Genomic DNA, 20441 nt, shown 5'->3' on the forward strand with positions numbered 1-20441 from the left:
CACTGGAGACTTTCCAAGCCGTCAACTGAGACCAAAAACAATCCCAGTCGTCTGAAGCTAAGTGGGAACTGATTTCAGAAAGTCCTGTGCAGTGTAGGATGAAGACCTTCACTGCACAGTGGTTTTAAGAGCATCTGCTGGCCATGGCTCAGTCTGTCACTGAGAACAATGGACAGCTCACAGTGCTACAAACTTAACCGCTTCTTGTATGAAGCAAGCCATTTATTTATATAGCACAACTCCCAGCTGAGCACAGAGTGCTGAACACTTGACATGCTAAATGTGATGCAATGAATACGTTAAAAAATAAAGATAAAAATAAAAGAATAAGATGAGAATTAAAATAAATTTTAAAATAATGAAATTAGCACAAATACCAAAAAATAAAATAGTGTGCAGGTTTGTAAAAACGACAGGGGCGGTCTCAGTGTCTCACTCCAACTTAATTACTGAGCCAGCAGAACTTCACATACAGAAAAGCGCCAAACTCTCCACCCCAGCACTGCCCTTCCACTTGGTGTGAGTGGAGCCACCTGGTGGTCCGCCACGATAGTATAAAATGATAATTAGAATTAAATTTAAAACAACAAAATCAGGGTCAGACTGTGTCACATGCCAAGGAGTAAAAGTGGGTTTTAAGACGTGTTTTAAAAGTGGACAGTGAAGGGGCCTCTCTAATGTTCTGGGGCGGAGAAGACCCCGCCCCCTCTGAGTACCTCCAGGAGCAGCTGGTCAGCTGACCTGAGAGACCTGGGGTCTGAGTAAGGATGCAGAAGCTCAGAGAGGTAAGGTGGAGCAAAAACAAACATTAGAGTTGAAAATCTAAGATGAACAGGCAGCCAATGGAGTGAGGCCAGGATGGGAGCTATGTGCTGGTTAAAAGTCGTGCAGTAGCATTTTGGACCAGCTGCAGACGAGAGAGAAGACACCGACTAACTCCAAAACACAGCACATTACAGTAATCCAAACGAGATGAAATAACAGCACGCACTGTTTCAAAATGCGGCCTGGATAAAATAGTCTTACCTTTGCCAAACGCCTTAAATGATAAAAACTGGCCCTAATTTGAGCGTCCATCTTAAAACCCAGATTAGTGACAACAGGTTTAAAATACTCTGCCAGGGGTCCCGAGTCAATAGCAGAGGGTTAGAAGGTCTGCTAGGACCAAACACAATCACCTCAGACAAAAAGACAACCTCAGACCATCTCCAGTCACAGATGCCACTTACACTCTAGAGCAATGTTACCTGGCTTATAAACAAATGCCTACAGACCAGTGGCAACGTTTGGTCCAGTGTTAACTGTTTTTGTAGGACCACTGCAACCATAATAATAAAGAACATCAAACTTACTTTTGATTCAGGGAATGTCAGAATCCGTATTTAAGAGCCGAGAGTAGAGCAATGCCTTTGAGTGTATCAGCTCAAGATGAGAAACATCCAGATCCTCAAGCCTCAATTATTCTTTTAAACTTATTCAGAAGAATAAGTTTAAAAGAATAATTTCAACTAGTATTTTGTTTTCTTTACATTTCTTTTGCTTCATTTGATCCACATCACAGCAGCACAAGTGACAGCAGGAAACAGTGAAGCTGAAATAAAATGCTGCATACAGCTTACAGTCAAATATACCAAGATTTCTATCCTGTGCACATGAGGTGCAGCTGGAATGACAACATGTAGGTGACAGTATCTGTGGGCACTGTGCAGTCTGACAGCTGCTGGGATGAAAGACCTGTGGTAGCTGTTACAGTCTCGCCCAGTTCCTCTGTGGAGTCTGGGAACTGGCCAGGACCCAGTTGGTCCTTTTTACCAGCCTATAATCCAGTTCCTTCACCACCTGTTTTTAAGTCACTCCTGAAAACCCACCTCTCTACCCTGACCTTTGACACCACGTGAGAAGTTGCTTTTTATTGTTTAGTCTTATTTTAGTTGTTTTTAGTTGATTCTATGCTCTTTTATCTTGTTTTCTTTTTTAATATATGGCTGTTTTAATTTTTATGTGTTTTATTTAGTTATTTGTGCTGTTTTCTGTTATTCTATTGTTTTGAACTTGTACAGCACTTTGGTCCTATGCTGGGTATTTTTGCTTTAGAAATAAAATTAGACTGGAGTTCCTGTCCCTCTCCATGCTGCCACCTCCCCAGCAGACAACAAGATGCTCCACCATAGTGGCATAAAGTGGAGGGGAGTGGTCAGGGAGGGTGGCGGGAATTGTGATAGTGGAGGAGTGTGGAGCAGCCTCGGGTGGAAAGAGGGAGCGTGTCATTATCAGCCCAGCACGTGCTCCCGACGCAGGGGAAACTCTTCTGCAGGGAGACGTACCTGGGCACCAGCGTTGTGCAGCGTTCGTGTGGGAGCCCCGTCCATTGTGCTAGCAGTGTCCAAGCATTCCTTTTTTTATTCATACCCCCCCACCACACACACACACACTTTGGGAACCACTGCTTCCATATTAGTTTCTTTTATAATTCATTAAATTGCATTTTTAGAAAATGTTTTGTTTTATTCTCCCTTGGGGAGGGGGGGTCGGTGTGAAGTAGGCTGCTTCTAATAATTATGTCCCGTGGGGGACATGCGTACCTAGGTGGGCTCAGCATTTGACCTTCACTGCCCGAGGACAAAGCTGACCTTGGAACCAAATTTCAAAACACCACACTGACTAAATGGTAAATGGTAAATGGCCTGTATTTATATAGCGCTTTTACTAGTCCCTAAGGACCCCAAAGCGCTTTACATATCCAGTCATCCACCCATTCACACACACAATCACACACTGATGATGGCAAGCTACATTGTAGCCACAGCCACCCTGGGGCGCACTGACAGAGGCGAGACTAATATACTATCTCATCATATATCATATTAGTCGTAATCCATTCCTTGCAAGGTCGTGGTGATCCTCAGAATCACCTCAGATCTATGGCGTTATTTTAGTGCCTCTATTCTGAGCGCACGTAAAAATAAATAAATTTGCGAGCACAAATGTTGCGTGTTGAGGAGAAAACTATTTTGAGCGAACAAAATTCATTGCTGCGTGCAATAAATGTGTTTCGGTGTTTGCGATTATCCACACACAGAATATAGCCCCTCCCACTAACATCTCTGCTCCCTGCACGAGCAACACTGTTATAAATGTGCCACAAAACCAACCAATCACAGACTTGGATGCAAACCTTCTGATTGGCTGTTATTGTCTCCAATCAGCTCCCTAGCTACTGCAATCCAGGAACACGCTCCAGAATGTAGCTAAACCCATTTTAGGTTTGTATGTTTAATTATTTTATTTTAAAATATATAATTTTTTAGACCCTTGTTGGCAGCTGCTCTGCTCTGTGTTGGTACAGGGCACTGAAGATGATAACAGTGGGTGGATTATATTCTTAAACTTAGTTACAGCGCTTTCAGAAAGACATCTACTGTGATAAAGTCTACTCTCCACCGCTGTGTAATCAATTATTGTAAAAGTAAATGTTATCAGGAAATGATCAGACAGGAGAGGGTTTTCAGGAAACACTGTTAAATGTTCAGTTTCTATGCCATATGTTAAAACAAGATCTAGAGTGTGATTAAAGTGGTGGGTGGGTTCTTTTACATTTTGAGAGAAACCAATTGAGTCTAATAACAGATTAAATGCCATGTTGAGGCTGTCATTTTTAAGCATCTACATGGATGTTAAAATCACCCACAATAATTATTTTATCTGAGCTGAGAACTAAATTAGATATAAAGTCTGAGAAATCAGACAGAAGCTCTGTGTAAGGCCCAGGTGGACCATAGATGATAACAAGACTAGTTTTGCAGTTGCCACACCCCCTGCTTGTAGCCACACTGAGATGCCACTGCTCGACTCGTGTACTAAAATCAGTCTGAAAGCAGCTGATGTAACAGGCTGTTCCACCTGTGAGCGTGTAGTACACTCCAGCATGCACACATTTATTGTTGAATAGAAAACTGTTAACATGAAGGATGCATTTCTCCAGTGTCAACAAATAAACAGTTTTGCATTTGAATGAATCTGTGAAGAAATTTGTAGTTTAACATGTTCTCTGCTACAGTCCACATTCAGTATGTTTCACAGTCACCTGTCAAAATTTATTCAGCAACAAATATAAAACTGTACATCTCCAACGCAGCGGTGCACGTGAGCGTGCACGTGTGGGTGCACGGGCGTGTGCTGACGCTAAAGCTCGTCTTTTCAGTTCAGGGTCTCCTGTTGGTTTTTCCCAGACGGTCAGAGCTCAGCCTTTCAGTGTGCACGGCTGATGTCAGATCTGAATCGCTGCCTCACTGTTTCCCTCCTGTGGCTCGTCCTGGTCACTGCTTTTGTCCCAGTCTTTCATTGTGGCTCCCATCATGAAGTCATCTCTGAGAACAGTCCAGGCAGGCTTCTCCACAGCAGCGACCTTTGCACGAGCACACACACAGAAACATCAGGATAAACACACTGACAGCAGAGGTACAGAACGAAACAAACATCTGTCAACTCACAGCAGCCTTTTCGGTCTTGCCCGTTGCTCGGACACCTCCGTCTTCCCTCCTCAGCACATCGATGAAGTCTTTCTTTGAGACAGAACAAAGGATCTTTGCCCTCTTCCTGTCTGATCCACCAGCATCCTTCACCTTTTCCTGCACAGTTTTCTGGTGTTTCCTGACAGCGTTGAACAGCTGAACCACCCCTCTGAGTGAAGGAGGACCACATTAGAACAGATGCTCGGTTGCATATACGTCAAACAAAGACACAAAGCAAACGGAGTGGTCACCTTGTAGCAATTCTCTGTAATGCTTTCTCAGTCTCGCGGTCCGTCACTATGTCAGGTTTCTCCCTGCACATCTGCTCCCACGCTTTCTTCGCGTCAGCCTGTTAGGGACACACAATCTTTGGGTTTTCAAGGCTTAGAAATAAACGTGTTGCTTTTTTGAAAGTGTTCAACAACAAGGAGGAAATGAATGAATATATATTTTCAAACACAGCTGGTCACAGTGCAGTTTTGATTTTACATTATTATGTGGATGAACATTGTGAGCAGAGCACAGTGTCTAAGGTCTGCCTGCTTTCCTGATTGGTTCCTGTGTTCAATCACTAGTTTATACTTATGGTCGTCTTTAGAGCCAAAACATGAAAATAAACTCGCCTACTTATTATAACTTGTTATTATAAGTCGAACGTTGTCATTTCTTGTCGACAGTGATGAACAAATGTGGAAACTGTGCTCGGTGAGTGATGAACATCTGCTCGGACACATCATCCTGAGCCTGGGACTCGGCGCTCACCTGTTTCTTCCTCTCGAGCTGCTCCTGTCTCTCTGCTGCCTTCATCTTTTCCAGCTCCTTGTTCTTCTCCAGGATGCCGCTCGTGGTTTTCTTCCCGAGGATCTTTGCCATGGCTTCAGCCCATCCAGTGCTGGCATCTTCATTATGTTCATTTTCATCCTCTTCTTTCTCTTCATCATTCACTCTTTCACCTTCACTCTCTCCTTCAGAATCAACCTTGCCTTCAGACCAAAGAGCCATGCTGTCACCTGATTCACACAAAGAAATGATGCAGTGAACTACAAACTCTCGCTGACACAGTAGAAGCATTTTGATTCATGCTAAAATATCCGACAATCCCAGAAAGTTGATCCTGTCCTGATGAACCGAGCGTCTGATTTCATCCAAAGGTTACAGACGTGTTTACTCCACCACAGCGACAAGAAGACCTTAACTGGCAGAAACACATAAACACTGTTTATGTGTGGACATTAGTCCTACCACATGCAGACAGGTGATGATGGGAGTAAAGACGGTGGAGAAAAGTTGATTTATTTGACTTCTTGGATGCAAACGTTTGAAATCACATTTAAATGTTGATTGTACACAAGAAGATTTTCAGTAAAGTTTATTGAGATTCGGATGCTTAGCGATAAAAACTGTACTAATAAATGTGTGAATGAGGGAAGTTGTGCCGCGTGCAGAGAAACGCTATCTAAGAACCTTTCAACATAACAGCTGCAGTGGTGATGACACTGTGTCTACATAAAGATACCAAGAAGTGCAGAGAGGTGAAGCAAAACATCCAGAAACGGCGGCGCTCGTTACTGCGATCGATATTTAAACCTTTGCTGGAAACAGCCGGAGGGAGTCGGCTATCAAAGCACCTGACGGATAAACTCACAGTGAAGAAAAGCTACGTTTGGAACAGCTGCCATCCACGGTGTTTGTCCCACACAGCAGAACTCTACAGACGTGTAACTGATGCAGCGTTTCAATCACAGTGATCCTGGAACAACAGGGGGAGTCTAACAGGGGGTCAACTACACCCTCTTTATTTCAGCACCTCTGTCACATTATATGTTTTCACTTTAAATTCGCTAAATAAATGAGATTAATATTTCAATATATAAAAATAAAAGCTCTTTACCCCCAGACCAACAGAAATGCACCAGTACAGCTGTTTAATGAAAGTTAATGAATGACTAAGCACTACAGCAGCGGTCCCCAGCTCCCGGGACTCGGACCGGTACCGGTCCGTGAGAGTTGAGGCTCAGGTGTGAAATGTCTGGTTTTCAGTGTTTTTATCGGTTTTCAGCGTGATTTTGTTATCGTTTTTATCATTAACTTGGTTTTCCTGGGTCTTTCACGTGTGTTATGAATAAATCTTCTTTTTTCTGTACCGGTACTAGTTTTATTTTGTTGTATTTATCCGCGACACCTTAAAGGCCGGTCTGTGAAAATATTGTCGGGCATAAACTGGTCCGTGGCACAAAAAAGGTTGGAGACCGCTGGGCTACAACATCACAGCTGTAGGGCAGACTTCAGGATGCTGACGTGCTTGTTTTCACCATATACGCCTTTAAAGGCTCACAGATACAAACTCATCCATTCACTTGCACATGAACATACGTCCTCCTGTACGTCTCCACTGCCCAGAAGACAGTGGAGATTATTGTGGACTTCAGGAAGCACACAGCCCCACTCCCCCCCATCATCCTGACTGACACCCCCATCACCTCTGTGGACTCATTCCGCTTCCTGGGTACCACCATCACCCAGGACCTGAAGTGGGAGCCCACCATCACCTCCGTCATCAAGAAAGCCCAGCAGAGGATGTACTTCCTGAGGCAGCTGAAGAAATTCAACCTGCCAACACGGACGATGATGCAGTTCTACACTGCAATCATCGAGTCCATCCTCACCTCCTCCATCACCGTGTGGTACGCTGGAGCCACTATCAGGGACAAACAGAGACTGCAGCGTGTTGTGCGCTCTGCTGAGAAGGTGATTGGCTGCAGACTCCCATCTCTGCAGGACCTGTACACCTCCAGGACATTGCGGCGTGCAGCTCGGATCTCAGCTGACCCTTCTCACCCTGGACACAGTCTGTTTGACCTGCTCCCCTCAGGCAGGAGGCTCCGGTCCATTCGCACCAGAACCTCTCGCCATAAGAACAGTTTCTTCCCCTCTGCTGTTGGACACATGAACAATAACCATATGACTGTCCCCGCCACTAACACATGACCCTACGCTGTGTCACTGCATCATTCCATGTTTGGCACTGATCACCACCTGCACTCATGCACATATCTTTCTACGTAGCACTCTTAATTCTTATTCTCATGTATATATCATGTATATATCATGTATATATCATGTATATATCTATCTACGTAGCACTTTTAATTCCTATTCTTACTTTTATTTTTTCATGTCTATTTAAGTGCTATTTATGACAGTATGTTTGCACTGAAGCACCGCAGCAATTTCCTAATGTTGTAAACCTGCTCAACATTTGGCAATAAAACCCTTTCTGATTCTGATTCTGATTCACTTACGTCCTCTGTAACGGACGTCTGATTTGTGGTCTGTATCTTTTGGCTCATTCGAGCGATCCTAACAAGTCCTGATGGATGACATCGAGGACATCCTGGACTTTGAGCTCTCTTTATTTTTCCTCAGTTCTCAGAAGGATAAACTTTATTTTATTTAACATTACTGTATTTGAGATGATTTTATTTTCCCATTAATGAATATTTTCTTTAAATAATGTCATTATATCACTGCAGGCTCAGGGTTTGGGGTTTTTGTTTTTTGGACAGATGTTTTAAACAGTTCATTTTGAAGACCTGCACTTTTCCCCCCTTTGGAATATATATTATTGATCATAGTAACACAAAAGTATTTCTTACCTGATTTCTCGATTAATTAATGGAACAACTGATAGAACATTCAGTGACTAACAATCAGAGTCTACATGAGAGCAGCCAGCATAGTTCAAGAGAGAAGCACAGCGAGGTTCATGGTTTGATGAACAGTATTATTATTATTCTAAGAGTCTGTAACGATCAAACTACAAACACTTCATGAAAGCACAAAAATTAACATGACTAATCCACAACTACTGTGACAGCTTAGAGCAGCAGCACAGGTAACACTCTACAAACCATGAGTTCACTTTAAAAGGCAAAAGTCCAACTACTGCATCACTTGGAAAATTCAAGTTGGATAAACAATAATAAACAAATAATGACCTTTCAGCTGCTGGAAGCTGTTGCTGTGCTCCACAGGTGTGTCGGGGCTCGAGCCACAGATGGTTTGTGATTAGCTCTGGATCTTTAAAGAATTGTTTATTAAAGTCACACCTGAAACAGTCACATATCTGTGTGAACCAATTACAGCTGAGCATCCCTCAATAGGTCCAACCTCGTACGAGCACCTGATTGGTCTGACCAACGGGGTTTAACGATGCGTGGGACTCCAGCATAAGCATTACAACAGCGTTTATAAGAACATCAGGAGGAACTCTGAGACGCTGTGAAATCCCACAGCAGCTCAGGGTGATGTCATCCTGCAGGGATGGTTTACACATGACAGTGAGTAACCATGGAAACGCAGGGGATGTTTTAAATTTCATGAACTGAAAAATTAAGCCTTGACTTGAGTTCATTTGGTGTAATTTCTCTGTTTACTCGTGCACGTTTGACTCCTGTGCTCCTCACAAATATGCACGTTTGTGCCGTAACACAGCAGAGTGACCGCTACGATCTTTTTATGTTGCATGTTTACTGAGGATCAAAGAAAGCTATTGGACATTTGAAGATACTTCACAGAAAAGCTTGAAATAAATCAGATGTAGATTTTAACAGAGTGAAAAATGAAATCCTGCAAAATGAAGAAGAAAACATAAAATGACAAAAGAGGAAGTGCTGTGACTGAAGACAGACGTCACTGTGTGCAGTCTACCTCTGCAGCTGAACTAAATGTTGGCCTATAGCTCACATTCACCACTGACTTTGTTTGCTGTTTAGCTCTTGTGTCTTGGCAGAGTGCATGAGTCATTTTGCTTTTCTGCAGTCTGATATTTGAGGTTGAGTCAGTGTGTATAAAATAAGTTGATGCCTTAATAATCCCATCAAACTAGATGGTGGTGGCGTTTGATCGGCACATGCTGACTGCATTCTTTTCATAACCAGGTCAGGAAAGAGAACAGGAGGAGCGAGCAAAGGAGAAGAGATGCAAAATGAGGGACACCACAACAGCAGGAAAGACGAAGAAGAGGTGAGCATCAGAAAGAGGGCATACAGTTCAAACGCAGCAATCGTGGTGCAATAAAAGCTCCGAGGCTGGTAAAAACTCTGTACTGGCAAATAAAACTGTAACAAACAAGAAGGACTCAAATTAATGTTCTTCTCAAGCAGGAACCCAAAAGATTTCAGGGCTGGGCCAAGTCCTCAGTGATGCTAGCGACGCCCCTGTTGATCGTTGTTGTCTGAATACCGACGCAAATGCGGTGTTCGTGTGCGATTCACGCGTGATTTGTTACACTATTTACACTTAGTACGATGTAAACGCTCGCATTCAAAGAGCAGGTTACAGGAGAAAAGTTTCGCTCATTTTCTACCAGGTGAACAGACGGACTTTAAATCCATCCTGTAACCACAGCAGACCATTCATGTCTCGGTCTCTGCTGCTGTGTTAACAATAACAGCAGAGACCGCCTTTAGTGCTGTTGTTGTAAGAATCTTCGAGGCCGTGCGGCTACAATTAGCAGCAATAATAAAAACGTGAATTACAAAACTCACCGGAGTCCAACGCGTGTGCTTCCACCAGAGACATTGTGTGTTACACTACGTCGTTTCCGTAGAGTACAACTAACCGCCCGTCAAAGGTTCCGTCCAGGAATTCCGATTTGTTCTACACGTATGAGTAGGGTTGCCAACTCCCTGAAAAATAAATAAAGGACACCTCGTGGCCAGGGCCGGGCAACCCAGTTCACCCTTCACAGTGTGGTGAATTTTGTAGCTCTTTTTTTTTTGTGTGTGAAATTATTTTTTTAACCATTTGACTTGAACTTGATTTAAGCAGATGCATATTCTTTGTGATATGACCATATGGGAAACAAATGATCATTTAGCCATTTATTTTTAGCTCAAAATGACAACATTAACACAGTAAAACAGGTCTCTTTCTTAAACAGAAGCCTGTCATGCTTAACTTTTGAGAATATAAGTAAATCTTTCTTTAAAAGAACTCTGTCCTGCTTAACTTAAAATTATATAAATTAATAGAAAACAATAGAACGAAAAATATTCATGTAACATGTAACAGCATTTAGTACAATTGGCTTCAGTTGAAATATTATTTCAGCTTTTGCTCCCGCTTGTTCCCATGATTACGCATCATAACTCATCATCATTATTCATCTATGTATTACTTTTATGTATTAGTGATCTATTTGTTGTAATCATCTATCCTTGCAGTTGTTTATTACACAAAATAAGTTATATTATCACACTTCTGGCCACATAGCGCTGATATTCACTGCACATGCCCATATTAACCTTAACCAGAGGGTTTAAAAAAACAAACCAGTGTTTACATACCATATCTGCTTCTGCCGTTGCCTGGTGGACAAGAAATTGGTTAAGGGTTCCCCGAGCTTTCAGGCCCCTCATGTTCTTCATGTGCCCACCATTAGAAGCATGCCTATGGAAAAAGTGCTCCGGCACACAGTGCAGTGCGCTTTAAAGGTGTTATCGTGCATTTTCCCAGCCAGGTGTTTTCTTTTTCCCATTCCTCCCTGTGCTTTTGCAGCCTTTTTTTCTTTCTCTGGGCGAACAAACATTGCTGCTCTAATGCTGGGCTTACACTGTACGATTTTTGGCCCATTTTGAGACGATTTATGAGTCGTGCGACCGTTTTGGTGATCGGCCCAAATTTGGCCTTCATCGTGCGTGTAGTATACGTGGGGTAACGAGAAGCGATTAACACCTCACGACCAGCTCCCGATCATCAATCGCTCGTGAGCCGCTCACACTGCTCACGCGCAAACACGTAAACGTCGGTGAAAAAGACGGAGCAGCACGGCTGTGCAGCGTGTGATCTGGACACAAGCGATGGAGGCACAACTTGTAGAACTTTTCAAAGCTCATCCGAGCCTTTTCGATGTGGCATCACAAAATTATCACGACCACAACAACCGTGAAAATAGTTGGATTTACATGCTGCTCAGTCACAGCTGCCTGATCATGTTTTTCATTAGCAATTTAGCAAAGTTGATGGTGGTGGTGTGTCTGTGTGAGTGAAAGACAGAGAGAGCGAGCGACAGATTTTCTGTTATAACCTTCATTTTATGGAGGCACAGTGTGAGCACTCAGGTCGCATCAGAGCATCGGGCGTATAGTGTGAGACCTGCATCGTGACCTACCAACTTCTAACCCCTGCGAGTCAATCGTGCAGTTTGAGCAGGAGCTGAATAACGTGACTGAAAAAATCGCACAGTGTCTGCCCAGCTTTAGGTGTACTGTCGTCCGAGACTTGCACCGCAGTGTCGGCGTTTGTTTCCCTGTTGGCCATGCTTCTTGTTGTGGTCATCTGTTGTCTTCCGGTATTTTCTCCGTAAGCGACCTTTCCTCGACCAATGAGATAATCTGAATTGTCATACTCGAATTGTCATAAGTGTGCTGTCAGCTCATTGGTCACAAAGCAGGAGAGGGGCTGGGAATTATGTTTTCAAACAAAGCGTTAATTCCATTAACATTTATAGACTACTTTTGATTCTCACTGTATTACGGGACAAAGTGCGTCCCTTATTAGCTCAATACGGGACGTGAACTTTTGTTTCTAAATACGGGACGATTCCGTTTTTTAAGGGACGGTTGGCAACCCTACGTATGAGGAAAAAGCTTCTTCGTGTACTCGCCAATAAAACCCAGAGAAATAAACACTGCGACGTTTGTTCTGTCTGCAATGGTAATGAAATGGCTTATTCGGGCCATTAGAGGTTGAAGCGGGCCGGAAGGATCTGGAACAGGGTTCCGTGCTGTGCCAAAGTTAACCCGGTAGAAAGTGTAGCTCGGGCTGTGTCCCAGTTCAGACTTTTTTCTCTCCATCTTTATTTCAAGAGGAACAGTAACAACAAATATAAAACACGGAGGAGACAATGTACTGCAAAATTATGATACAATGGAAGAGTGCGCCAAATTAAACAGGTAAGATGCATATCAAAATTAAAAGGGGAAAATAAGAAAAAGGAATAAAAAAGAAAAGAAAAACAAGCGAGAGATACAATGACATTGAATCATTAAACACACAATCATTACATTATTACATTACAGATATTTACGGTTTTAAAAGCTTTTTTGTTGTGAGAGGAGCAAATTGTATTCACAGAGTTCAATTTCTTTCCTAAAAGTGAGAAAGTGAGGTTCATTGCTTGAGAACTTTTATGGTCTTTGGCGAGGAGTAAAATCAGATTAATGAGGTAAAAAGCATTCGAGTCTTTCCTACTAAGTCAGTGTAACCAAATAACACATTTTGGTAAAAAAGCACAAAATTTGATAAGATGTTCTTAGAGATGAAACCACAAAATCTACGTAGAGGTACAAGACCAGAATAGATGTGAGCAGGACTCTGGGGCGATCTTACAGAAGGAGCAAAGAGTGTCTACATCCCTCTTACATTTCTGAGGGAAGCATTTAACAGGGTAGAATCTATGAATTAGCTTAAATGAAATTTCCTTCACTTAGTAAGGAGGAATTTTTTTTGGCAAACACCAAACTTTCTTCCAGTCAGTGTCCTAAAAAAATAGACCAGAAAGAAATGGAAGGAGGAATGGAGACAAGTGACTCTTAAAAAAGAGACCTAATCTTGGCATTCACACCTGTACAAGAGGAGAAACTAAATAAATACCAACAAAAGTGCGAAATAAGATTTGGTAATTTGACTGGTTCTTATATCTCAAAGTCCTTTGTACAACTCGACTCATTCCCCCACTCAGACAAACACTTTCGATACGCCCCCTGTTAGTAAAACGGTTCCTTTCCCTTATCTATTTATTTATTGTTTATTTGTTTTCCTCCAAATGATGATTGGTAAACGACCATTTCCCGATTGTTTTTTTTTTCACTCATTCATAAAGAAAAATCACACGGACGCAAGTTTTTCTCTTTTTCTTGTGTGGAGCGTGTGATCTACACAAGTCCAGGAGGTGGCGGTAATGTACGTTCAAAGCTGGTTTGCGACCCCCGCTAAACCCGAAAAGAAGAAGAAGAAGAGGCGGATCGTCGAGATCGGCGATCGACTGTTTCAGCTGAGTACGCAGCACACAGCGAACGCATTGGTGATGATTTTACGAACTTCCAGATAACCTGTAGCTTCACAAACATGACAGACTACGCCGAAGAGCAGCGGAATGAACTCGAAGCCATAGAGTCCATCTACCCAGACTCCTTTACAGGTCTGAATGGCACGTAACGTTAAGTAGGATTGTAGCACGAAAGTAGTAGCTAGCTCATAGCTAGCAAGTACACGTTACTTAGCTTGCTGGTCTTGATGCATGCTCAGTGATCCAGGTAAGGAAATCCCAGAAGGTTGATTCTGTTCATCTGGACGTTTTCAGCGGGAGAAACGTTTCATCCAGGGGACTTCTTCAGTCTCAGCTGACTGCAGGTTTCCAACCTTATAAACAGAACATTTGTACAATGACTGAAACCTTTCACGTGAAAAGGGAAAGACCATCTCTGAAACGAGGAGGGGACCTAAGGGTACACCTGTGTGCATCTTACAATGCTGTGATTGCAGCCATCCCTCAACTCTCTGTGAATGACACTCACCAATGGTTGTTGATCAATGGTCATGAGAATTTGCAGAACTGACCTCCCAGCCCGTTGTTAATCAGCTGTGCTGGTTTCAGTCGTTGTACAAATGTTCTGTTTATAAGGTTGGAAACCTGCAGTCAGCTGAGACTGAAGAAGTCCCCTGCATGAAGCGTTTCTCCTGCTGAAAACGTCCAAATGAGGAGCATCAACTTTTTGGGATTAGCTTGCTGGTGTTCTTGTGTTTGTGAAAGGATGCTCATATTAATGTCAAATGTTAAAATACTAATACTATTTCTATTAGCACGCGGTAGCTGTTGGGAAAAGCAAAGCTTGCCTGAAGTCTTTGTTATTGGTATCCAAATCTTTATTATTTCTGGTTGGTAAAATCGTGAAATATGCCTTAGTTACCCAGCCACTTATGAAATCATGGTAATAGTGATGTTACTAATGAATGTGTACTTGCAGTGCTCTCAGAAGATCCAACCAGCTTCACCATCACGGTCACGTCTGATGCCGGGGAGAACGGGGAAAGTAAGTAAACTGATGAATGTGGTTGGAAAACGGTGTGTTGCTAGCACTGCAGCTGTTATTATGTCAGGTGTTTCAAACTGAACTGCTCATTGCTTTCCATTATAGAATGTGTGTGTGTGTATGCATGTGTACATTTATAGCATATATTTAAAAGCAACGTAGCATTTGAAATGGATCATGATAATAGAACAGTATTGTAAAACCTCTGGTGTGAAATCCATGACCGTTGAGCCCGTCTGTGACTACCGTCTGACAGCAGTTGAAGGAACACTGGTCCCAGTGATACTGCTTTGCTTCTAAGGATGTTCCCCTGCATGGTCGCAGGATCAGTTATGTTATCAGAACTGTTCTTGTGGGGTCTTAGTAACACAGCAAAGGCCACTTTAACGCACCCCACTCAGGGCCTCCAGGAAGGCTGGGTAGGCTGCATGGTTGATTGATGAGCACGAATAACAAGACCCTTTACTTGACCAGAATGAAAGCAATCCTCTCGTCCACTAGTGAAAACCCCACTATGCTGGCACTAAGCTGGGGGGGTACACGTATATCCACCTGTTTGACTTTACACGTAGTGAATAAAGAATAAATGAAAGTTTTATCTTTAGTTAAATAATAAAAAGAACTTTTTCATTGTGCACTTGTAAAGTTGTGGAACATGAACTGTCTGTTGTCTTTTTGCAGCTGTGGAAACAACTTTAAAGTTTACGTATGTAGACAAGTACCCAGACGAGCCCCCGCTGTGGGAAATCTATTCCCAGGAGAACTTGGAGGAGAGTGACGCAGAAGATATCCTCACACTATTACAACAGCAGGTCTGTCATTGGATTTATCTGAGCAGTCGTGGGTCTGGTGCTGGTTGAGGGCTAATTAGTGGCTTCTAGATCTTTCCAGATGCTTGGATGGAAGCCCAGTGCCTTGGATGACAGCTTCACTGTTGCGTGTCTACATTTGTGATGTAGCTGAAGCTCAAACCTCATTAAGAGGAATCTGTGAAGAAATGCTGCCGAATCTTAAAGCTTCAGACATTCGTACAGCTGGTCCATGGGCACGACTACAGTAACATTGTAATGAAATATGGGTGCATACTAATAACACAATAACAGTGTATGTTCATTGAACTGTGCAGTGATGCCTGTCAGACATGTAGCGAGATGGAGACAACTTTAAATGTTTCCAAAGCGTTTAAAAGGATTGATATATGTGTTCTTTTTATCAGTGTAACTCAGAGTATCAGATTGATGCTTTATACTGGCCATACACAAGCAGTCAGAAGCTTGGACACACCTTCTCGTGTGATGGTTTTTTACATTGTAGATTCTCACTGAAGGCATCAAAACTATGATTGAACACATGTGGAATTATGTAGTAAACAAAAAGTGTGAAACACCATAATACTGTTTCAGGCTTGAAGGAGTTCCCACAGATGCTGAGCACTCGTTGGCCCTTTGCCTTCACTCTGCGCTCCATCTCATCCCAAACCATCTCCACTGGGTGTAGGTCAGGTGACTGTGGAGGGCAGGTCACGGTGCAGCACTCCATCACCATGTGATGTCTTCATGTTGTACCTACAATGTCCAAAGTGCTAAAAATAAAGAAAAAACATTGAATGAGAAGCTGTGTCCAAACATAGATATCCATGTGACAACGCAGCAGCGGGAGGATGCACTTAATGAGAAAATTTACTTTCAATTTTGTATTTTTTTATGTGAACTGAAGAAGCTTCACAGGTGAAACATCTCCAAGAACCTTACAGAAGCTTGCTTTCCAAGCCCCTTAAACTACACAGCAATAATAACAATCAAAATGTAGGTGACGTCAGACGTCTCTCCATCGCCTTATTGCAAAAAGAAAAAGAATTGAACCAAAAGTGTTGAACTGTTCTTGGACAGTTGGTGAAATGTGGCTTTGTATGTTTGTGTTCACTGTGCAGGCAGAAGAAAACTTGGGCATGGTGATGATCTTCACCCTGGTTACAGCTGTTCAAGAGAAACTTAATACAATTGTTGATGTGATGAAAAATAGGCAAGAAGAGGAAAAGCGGAGGAAAGAGAGAGAGGCCCAGGAAGCAGAGAAGGTAGAACCCAGACGGGATTCATGACCATTCACTCTCTGCAGCCAAGGTTTTATTTTATTATAACAGTAGTTGCTTTCAACAGGTGGCTTTCCAGGGAACAGTGGTAACCATTGAAAACTTCCTGGCATGGAAAGCCAAGTTTGAGCTGGAAATGGCTGAACTGAGGAGAAAAAGACAGAAAGAGGAGGAGCAGGCAGGAAAACCCAAACTGACAGGTACACGGTGTTACTCAAAGACACCAAAAACTGTAAAGATGATGACGTACGTGTCCTGACTGAAGACTGTGCATCTGTCACCAGGTAAACAGCTGTTTGAGAGAGACCACAACCTGGACACATCTGACATTCAGTTCCTTGAAGATGGTAAGGACTGTTTCTGAGTGTTGTGCTTCTTTTTGTTGTGAGGACTAAAGTCATTTATAGGACAGTGGAATCTAAACATAACACTTGTGTGGACGTCTGTGTTTGCAGGTAATCAGTAGGCACGTGATCAGTCGTGGCCATCTTTGTGATGGGCTGATGGATCCTTGTTTCATTCGGGATGGTGGTTTCGACCTCCTTCCTTCCTCTCAGTGTGCCGTGTCTGGGGTGAAACCCTCGCTTTCTTGCCTCGGTCTCAGTGGCTTCCACCTTTTCCTTTGGCCATCCTATTATCCCAGCAGTGTTGATTGCTCGGATCTCGTTCTTCCCGTTCAGCCGATCCTCGGGGCTCGCCTTATTCTCTGCGGGTATTTGGTGGTTGCAGTTTTCCGAGGTTCCTCTTTACGGCTTCCATTTTCTCGTGGGATTAAAAGATACTTATAGCTGTACTCAGTATCTGCAATTCCCGACCAACATTTCTTTGTTACCATCCGAGTACGTTTCTCCAGTCCAAATGACATTCCGATGTCATTGCTGTAGATCCCAGCGGTGTCAGCTGACAGGTTTATCCTTCGGGAGTATGAGGTGTCTTGTCTGTCGTTACAGGGCGTTAGGTACGTGTAGCGACGGCCATGTGGTCGGCAGTTTCTGGTGGATGCTGCCCTTTGTCACAGATTCTGTTATGGACGGTATCCAGGTGTAGCAGGTAGTGGAGGGTCTCTGTTTTGGTGGCATCAGGGTTTCAGCTGTGCTTTTTGCGAATGTTGTGGTTCTGTTGGCTTCATCAGGTGGTGACCTCCAGCTTTCACTGGAGCAGTTTGCTGCTGAGTGTGAAGCAGTTGGATTCAAAATCGGCACCTCCGTTTCCGAGACCTTCTCAGCTTGAAAGGGTGGAGTCAAACTCTGTGTCAGGGACGAGTTACTACCCCGGGTGGAGGAGTAGGTCGGGGTCTCGTTTACAAGTGAGGGCAGAGTGGAGTGTGAGAACGTCAGAAGGATTGAGCCACGGACTTCGTATCATCTTGTTTTGGTGAGGAGAGCTTAAAAGCAAAGTTGTTGATTTACTGCGATCTTCCTTCCTGCCCTCACCTGTGCTCATGAGCTCAGCCTAGTGACCAAGACGACAAATTTGCAGATACAAGTGGCAGAAGTAAGCTTCCTCTCCTTTAGCGATAGACTGAGGAGCTCAGCTGAGAGTAGAGCCGCCAGCCACAGCGAAAGGAGTCAGTTTACGTGGTTCAGGCATCTGACGAGGAGGCGCCCCCCCCCGACCTCCTGGGTGAAGTATTCTGGGCGTGTCCTACTTGGTGGGTGCACTCATACAGACCCAGGACTTGCTGGACAGATTATATGTCTTGGTTGGCTTGAGAACAACTCATTGTCTGCCCAGATGAGCTGAAGAGCCAGGGTGATGGAAGTCTGGGCTTCAGACCCCGGTGACCCGAACCTGGATAAGTGGCAGAAAATGGATGGAATTGTGTTTGTGTAGCTCGGGAGAAACGGGATTGGCAGCAGGCAGACACGTGAAAGAGAGAAAAAAACGTGACTTTCTAAGATCTGATTTGCTGTGTCAGAGTCACAGATCATCTGGATCTGTTGGCTCAGTCAACAACTCCCAGTCAGAGAACAGCATTTAGTAGGAATAATCTTTTTCCTGTGAAGTTTCTTCTAACCCCGTGGCTTTCTTCTTATGCAGCTGGAAACAACGTTGAAGTGGACGAGTCACTATTCCAGGACATTGAGGACTTGGATTTGGATGAAGATGACCCAGATTTTGACCCTATAGAGATGGGTAGTGATGAAGACTAAAGGCAGAGCAGGACGGTGGAATCAAAGGCTTCAAGCATGATCAGAGGAACATGCTGCTCTTGTCCTGGACGCCGTCTTCTGGCCATTAAGGACATGTCTGCTTTTTTTTATTTTACAAAACTCCGAATGAAAGGAGAGGAAATTGTTTAAAAACACTCAACAGTTGGTGTTTATTTCAACTGCCTCGATTAAGTCTGATAAAAATGTGTGTTCCCTCTGGGGCTTTGTCTTTAAGCTCATCCCAGTATCAGCAAGTTTCTGTCCAGTTGAAGGCACTAAACTGTCAGGTATGGCCAGAGAATAAAAGTCTTGCTTTGCTGAGGTTGAAGTAACTATACTCTATTACACGTGACCGCATTTCCAGAAAAACTAGAATATTTTCCGATGTGCAGTAAAAACATTCTGTGACAATAAATCAGGTGAGCAGTTCTTTACGTGACCAAAGTAAGATTTTAGTAGTTGGACTGACCAACTCCAAATTTGAATTTGATGGCTGTAACACTGTGGGAAAGTTGGGCATGTTTAGCAGTTTCTTACATCAGTTTTCCTTCAAATAATTTAATTTAGAAGTGAGTCTAAGATGTGTAGCAGTGGTTAGCATTGTTGCTTCAATGGATAAGGTCCTGGGCCGGAGCCTTTCTGCATGCATACACACACGCACACACACACACACACACACACACACACACACACACTACCGATTAAAAAGTTTTGAACAGCCCAATTTTTCCAGTTATTTATTGCAATTCAAGTTTAAGTCCACTAAATATCTTGAAATAGAACAAACAAGTGGTGAACTGCCAGGTTAAAATAAAAGATACCCAAAAGTGAAAAATAATGTACATTTCAGAATTATACAAAAAGGTCTTTTTCAGGGAACACAACATGGGTTAACAATTTAAAGCTGCTCTGCAGCAATTGAGACTCAGGTTAGTGCTACTAATTCCTGCAGGTACAGCCCCTCTGTGTGCTGGGCACACTGTGGTACCAGACCCTCGTGAGCATCAGTTGAACATTATTGTACTGCAGAAAGTACCGTGTTGGTACAGAAATGGTGACAACAAGACGATTAACAATGGAAGAGAGACAGACCATCATAACACTTCAAATGTAGGTTTGTCCTACAGAGAAACTGCAAAGAGTGAGTCCAGTTTCCTTCATCATCCAAAGGCTCAGAAACAAACTGTGACAGGAGGAGGTCTGCAGACCCAAAGACACGACTGTATCAGTTACAGTGTGATGGCGGCTCACAGGACAACAGCTACAAGCAGCTTAATCGTGGTCGTAGTGAGAAGTCTCAGTTTCAGCTGTGAAGAGAAGACTTCCTGCTGCAGGTTTGACAGGACGAGCTGCAGCAACATCACAATAAGACAAAGAGGCTTGGCTGGGCCATAAACTCCACCACTGGACTACTGCAGACTGGAAGAAGGTCTTATGGACTGATGGATCAGAATTTGGAATCTTTGGTTAAGTGTTATCAAACACAGAGGTGATCACTGAGCAGCTATGTGGTTTCACTCCATATGTGACGTTTCCTTTGACAGTGTTGATGAAGACTGAAGGTGTTGCACTGTCTCTTTAGACAAGAACT

The 20441-nt window shown here is 43.2% G+C and overlaps 2 protein-coding genes across 2 annotated transcripts; one reads left to right on the forward strand and one right to left on the reverse strand.

Annotated features, from left to right (window-relative positions):
- Positions 1 to 3879: 3879 nt before the first annotated feature.
- rrp15 (ribosomal RNA processing 15 homolog) lies at positions 3880 to 10201 on the reverse strand. The gene is made up of 5 exons (XM_080897575.1): positions 10061 to 10201; positions 5274 to 5521; positions 4763 to 4860; positions 4491 to 4680; positions 3880 to 4405 (listed from the first exon to the last, which is right to left on the reverse strand). Exons 1-5 carry the CDS (start codon positions 10092 to 10094, stop codon positions 4268 to 4270), a joined length of 708 nt encoding a protein of 235 aa, XP_080753701.1. The 5' UTR covers positions 10095 to 10201; the 3' UTR covers positions 3880 to 4267.
- Positions 10202 to 13493: 3292 nt separating this feature from the next.
- rwdd1 (RWD domain containing 1) lies at positions 13494 to 19172 on the forward strand. The gene is made up of 7 exons (XM_080897574.1): positions 13494 to 13716; positions 14543 to 14608; positions 15290 to 15420; positions 16539 to 16682; positions 16765 to 16897; positions 16982 to 17044; positions 18738 to 19172. Exons 1-7 carry the CDS (start codon positions 13644 to 13646, stop codon positions 18848 to 18850), a joined length of 723 nt encoding a protein of 240 aa, XP_080753700.1. The 5' UTR covers positions 13494 to 13643; the 3' UTR covers positions 18851 to 19172.
- Positions 19173 to 20441: the final 1269 nt, after the last annotated feature.

The sequence above is a fragment of the Rhamphochromis sp. 'chilingali' genome (assembly GCF_963969265.1).
Source record: "Rhamphochromis sp. 'chilingali' genome assembly, chromosome: 11".
Lineage (NCBI taxonomy): Eukaryota > Metazoa > Chordata > Actinopteri > Cichliformes > Cichlidae > Rhamphochromis > Rhamphochromis sp. 'chilingali'.

Excerpts from the sequence above, each read along its gene's own strand:
- rrp15 (XM_080897575.1), bottom strand. The coding sequence starts at position 10,094 with ATGTCTCTGGTGGAAGCACACGCGTTGGACTCCG. Across the intron at positions 5,522-10,060 it reads AGCACACGCGTTGGACTCCG|GTGACAGCATGGCTCTTTGG; the intron begins GTGAGTTTTGTA and ends TGTGTGAATCAG. Across the intron at positions 4,861-5,273 it reads AGCTCGAGAGGAAGAAACAG|GCTGACGCGAAGAAAGCGTG; the intron begins GTGAGCGCCGAG and ends TGTCCCTAACAG.
- rwdd1 (XM_080897574.1), top strand. The coding sequence starts at position 13,644 with ATGACAGACTACGCCGAAGAGCAGCGGAATGAACTCGAAGCCATAGAG. Across the intron at positions 13,717-14,542 it reads CTACCCAGACTCCTTTACAG|TGCTCTCAGAAGATCCAACC; the intron begins GTCTGAATGGCA and ends GTGTACTTGCAG. Across the intron at positions 17,045-18,737 it reads CATTCAGTTCCTTGAAGATG|CTGGAAACAACGTTGAAGTG; the intron begins GTAAGGACTGTT and ends CTTCTTATGCAG.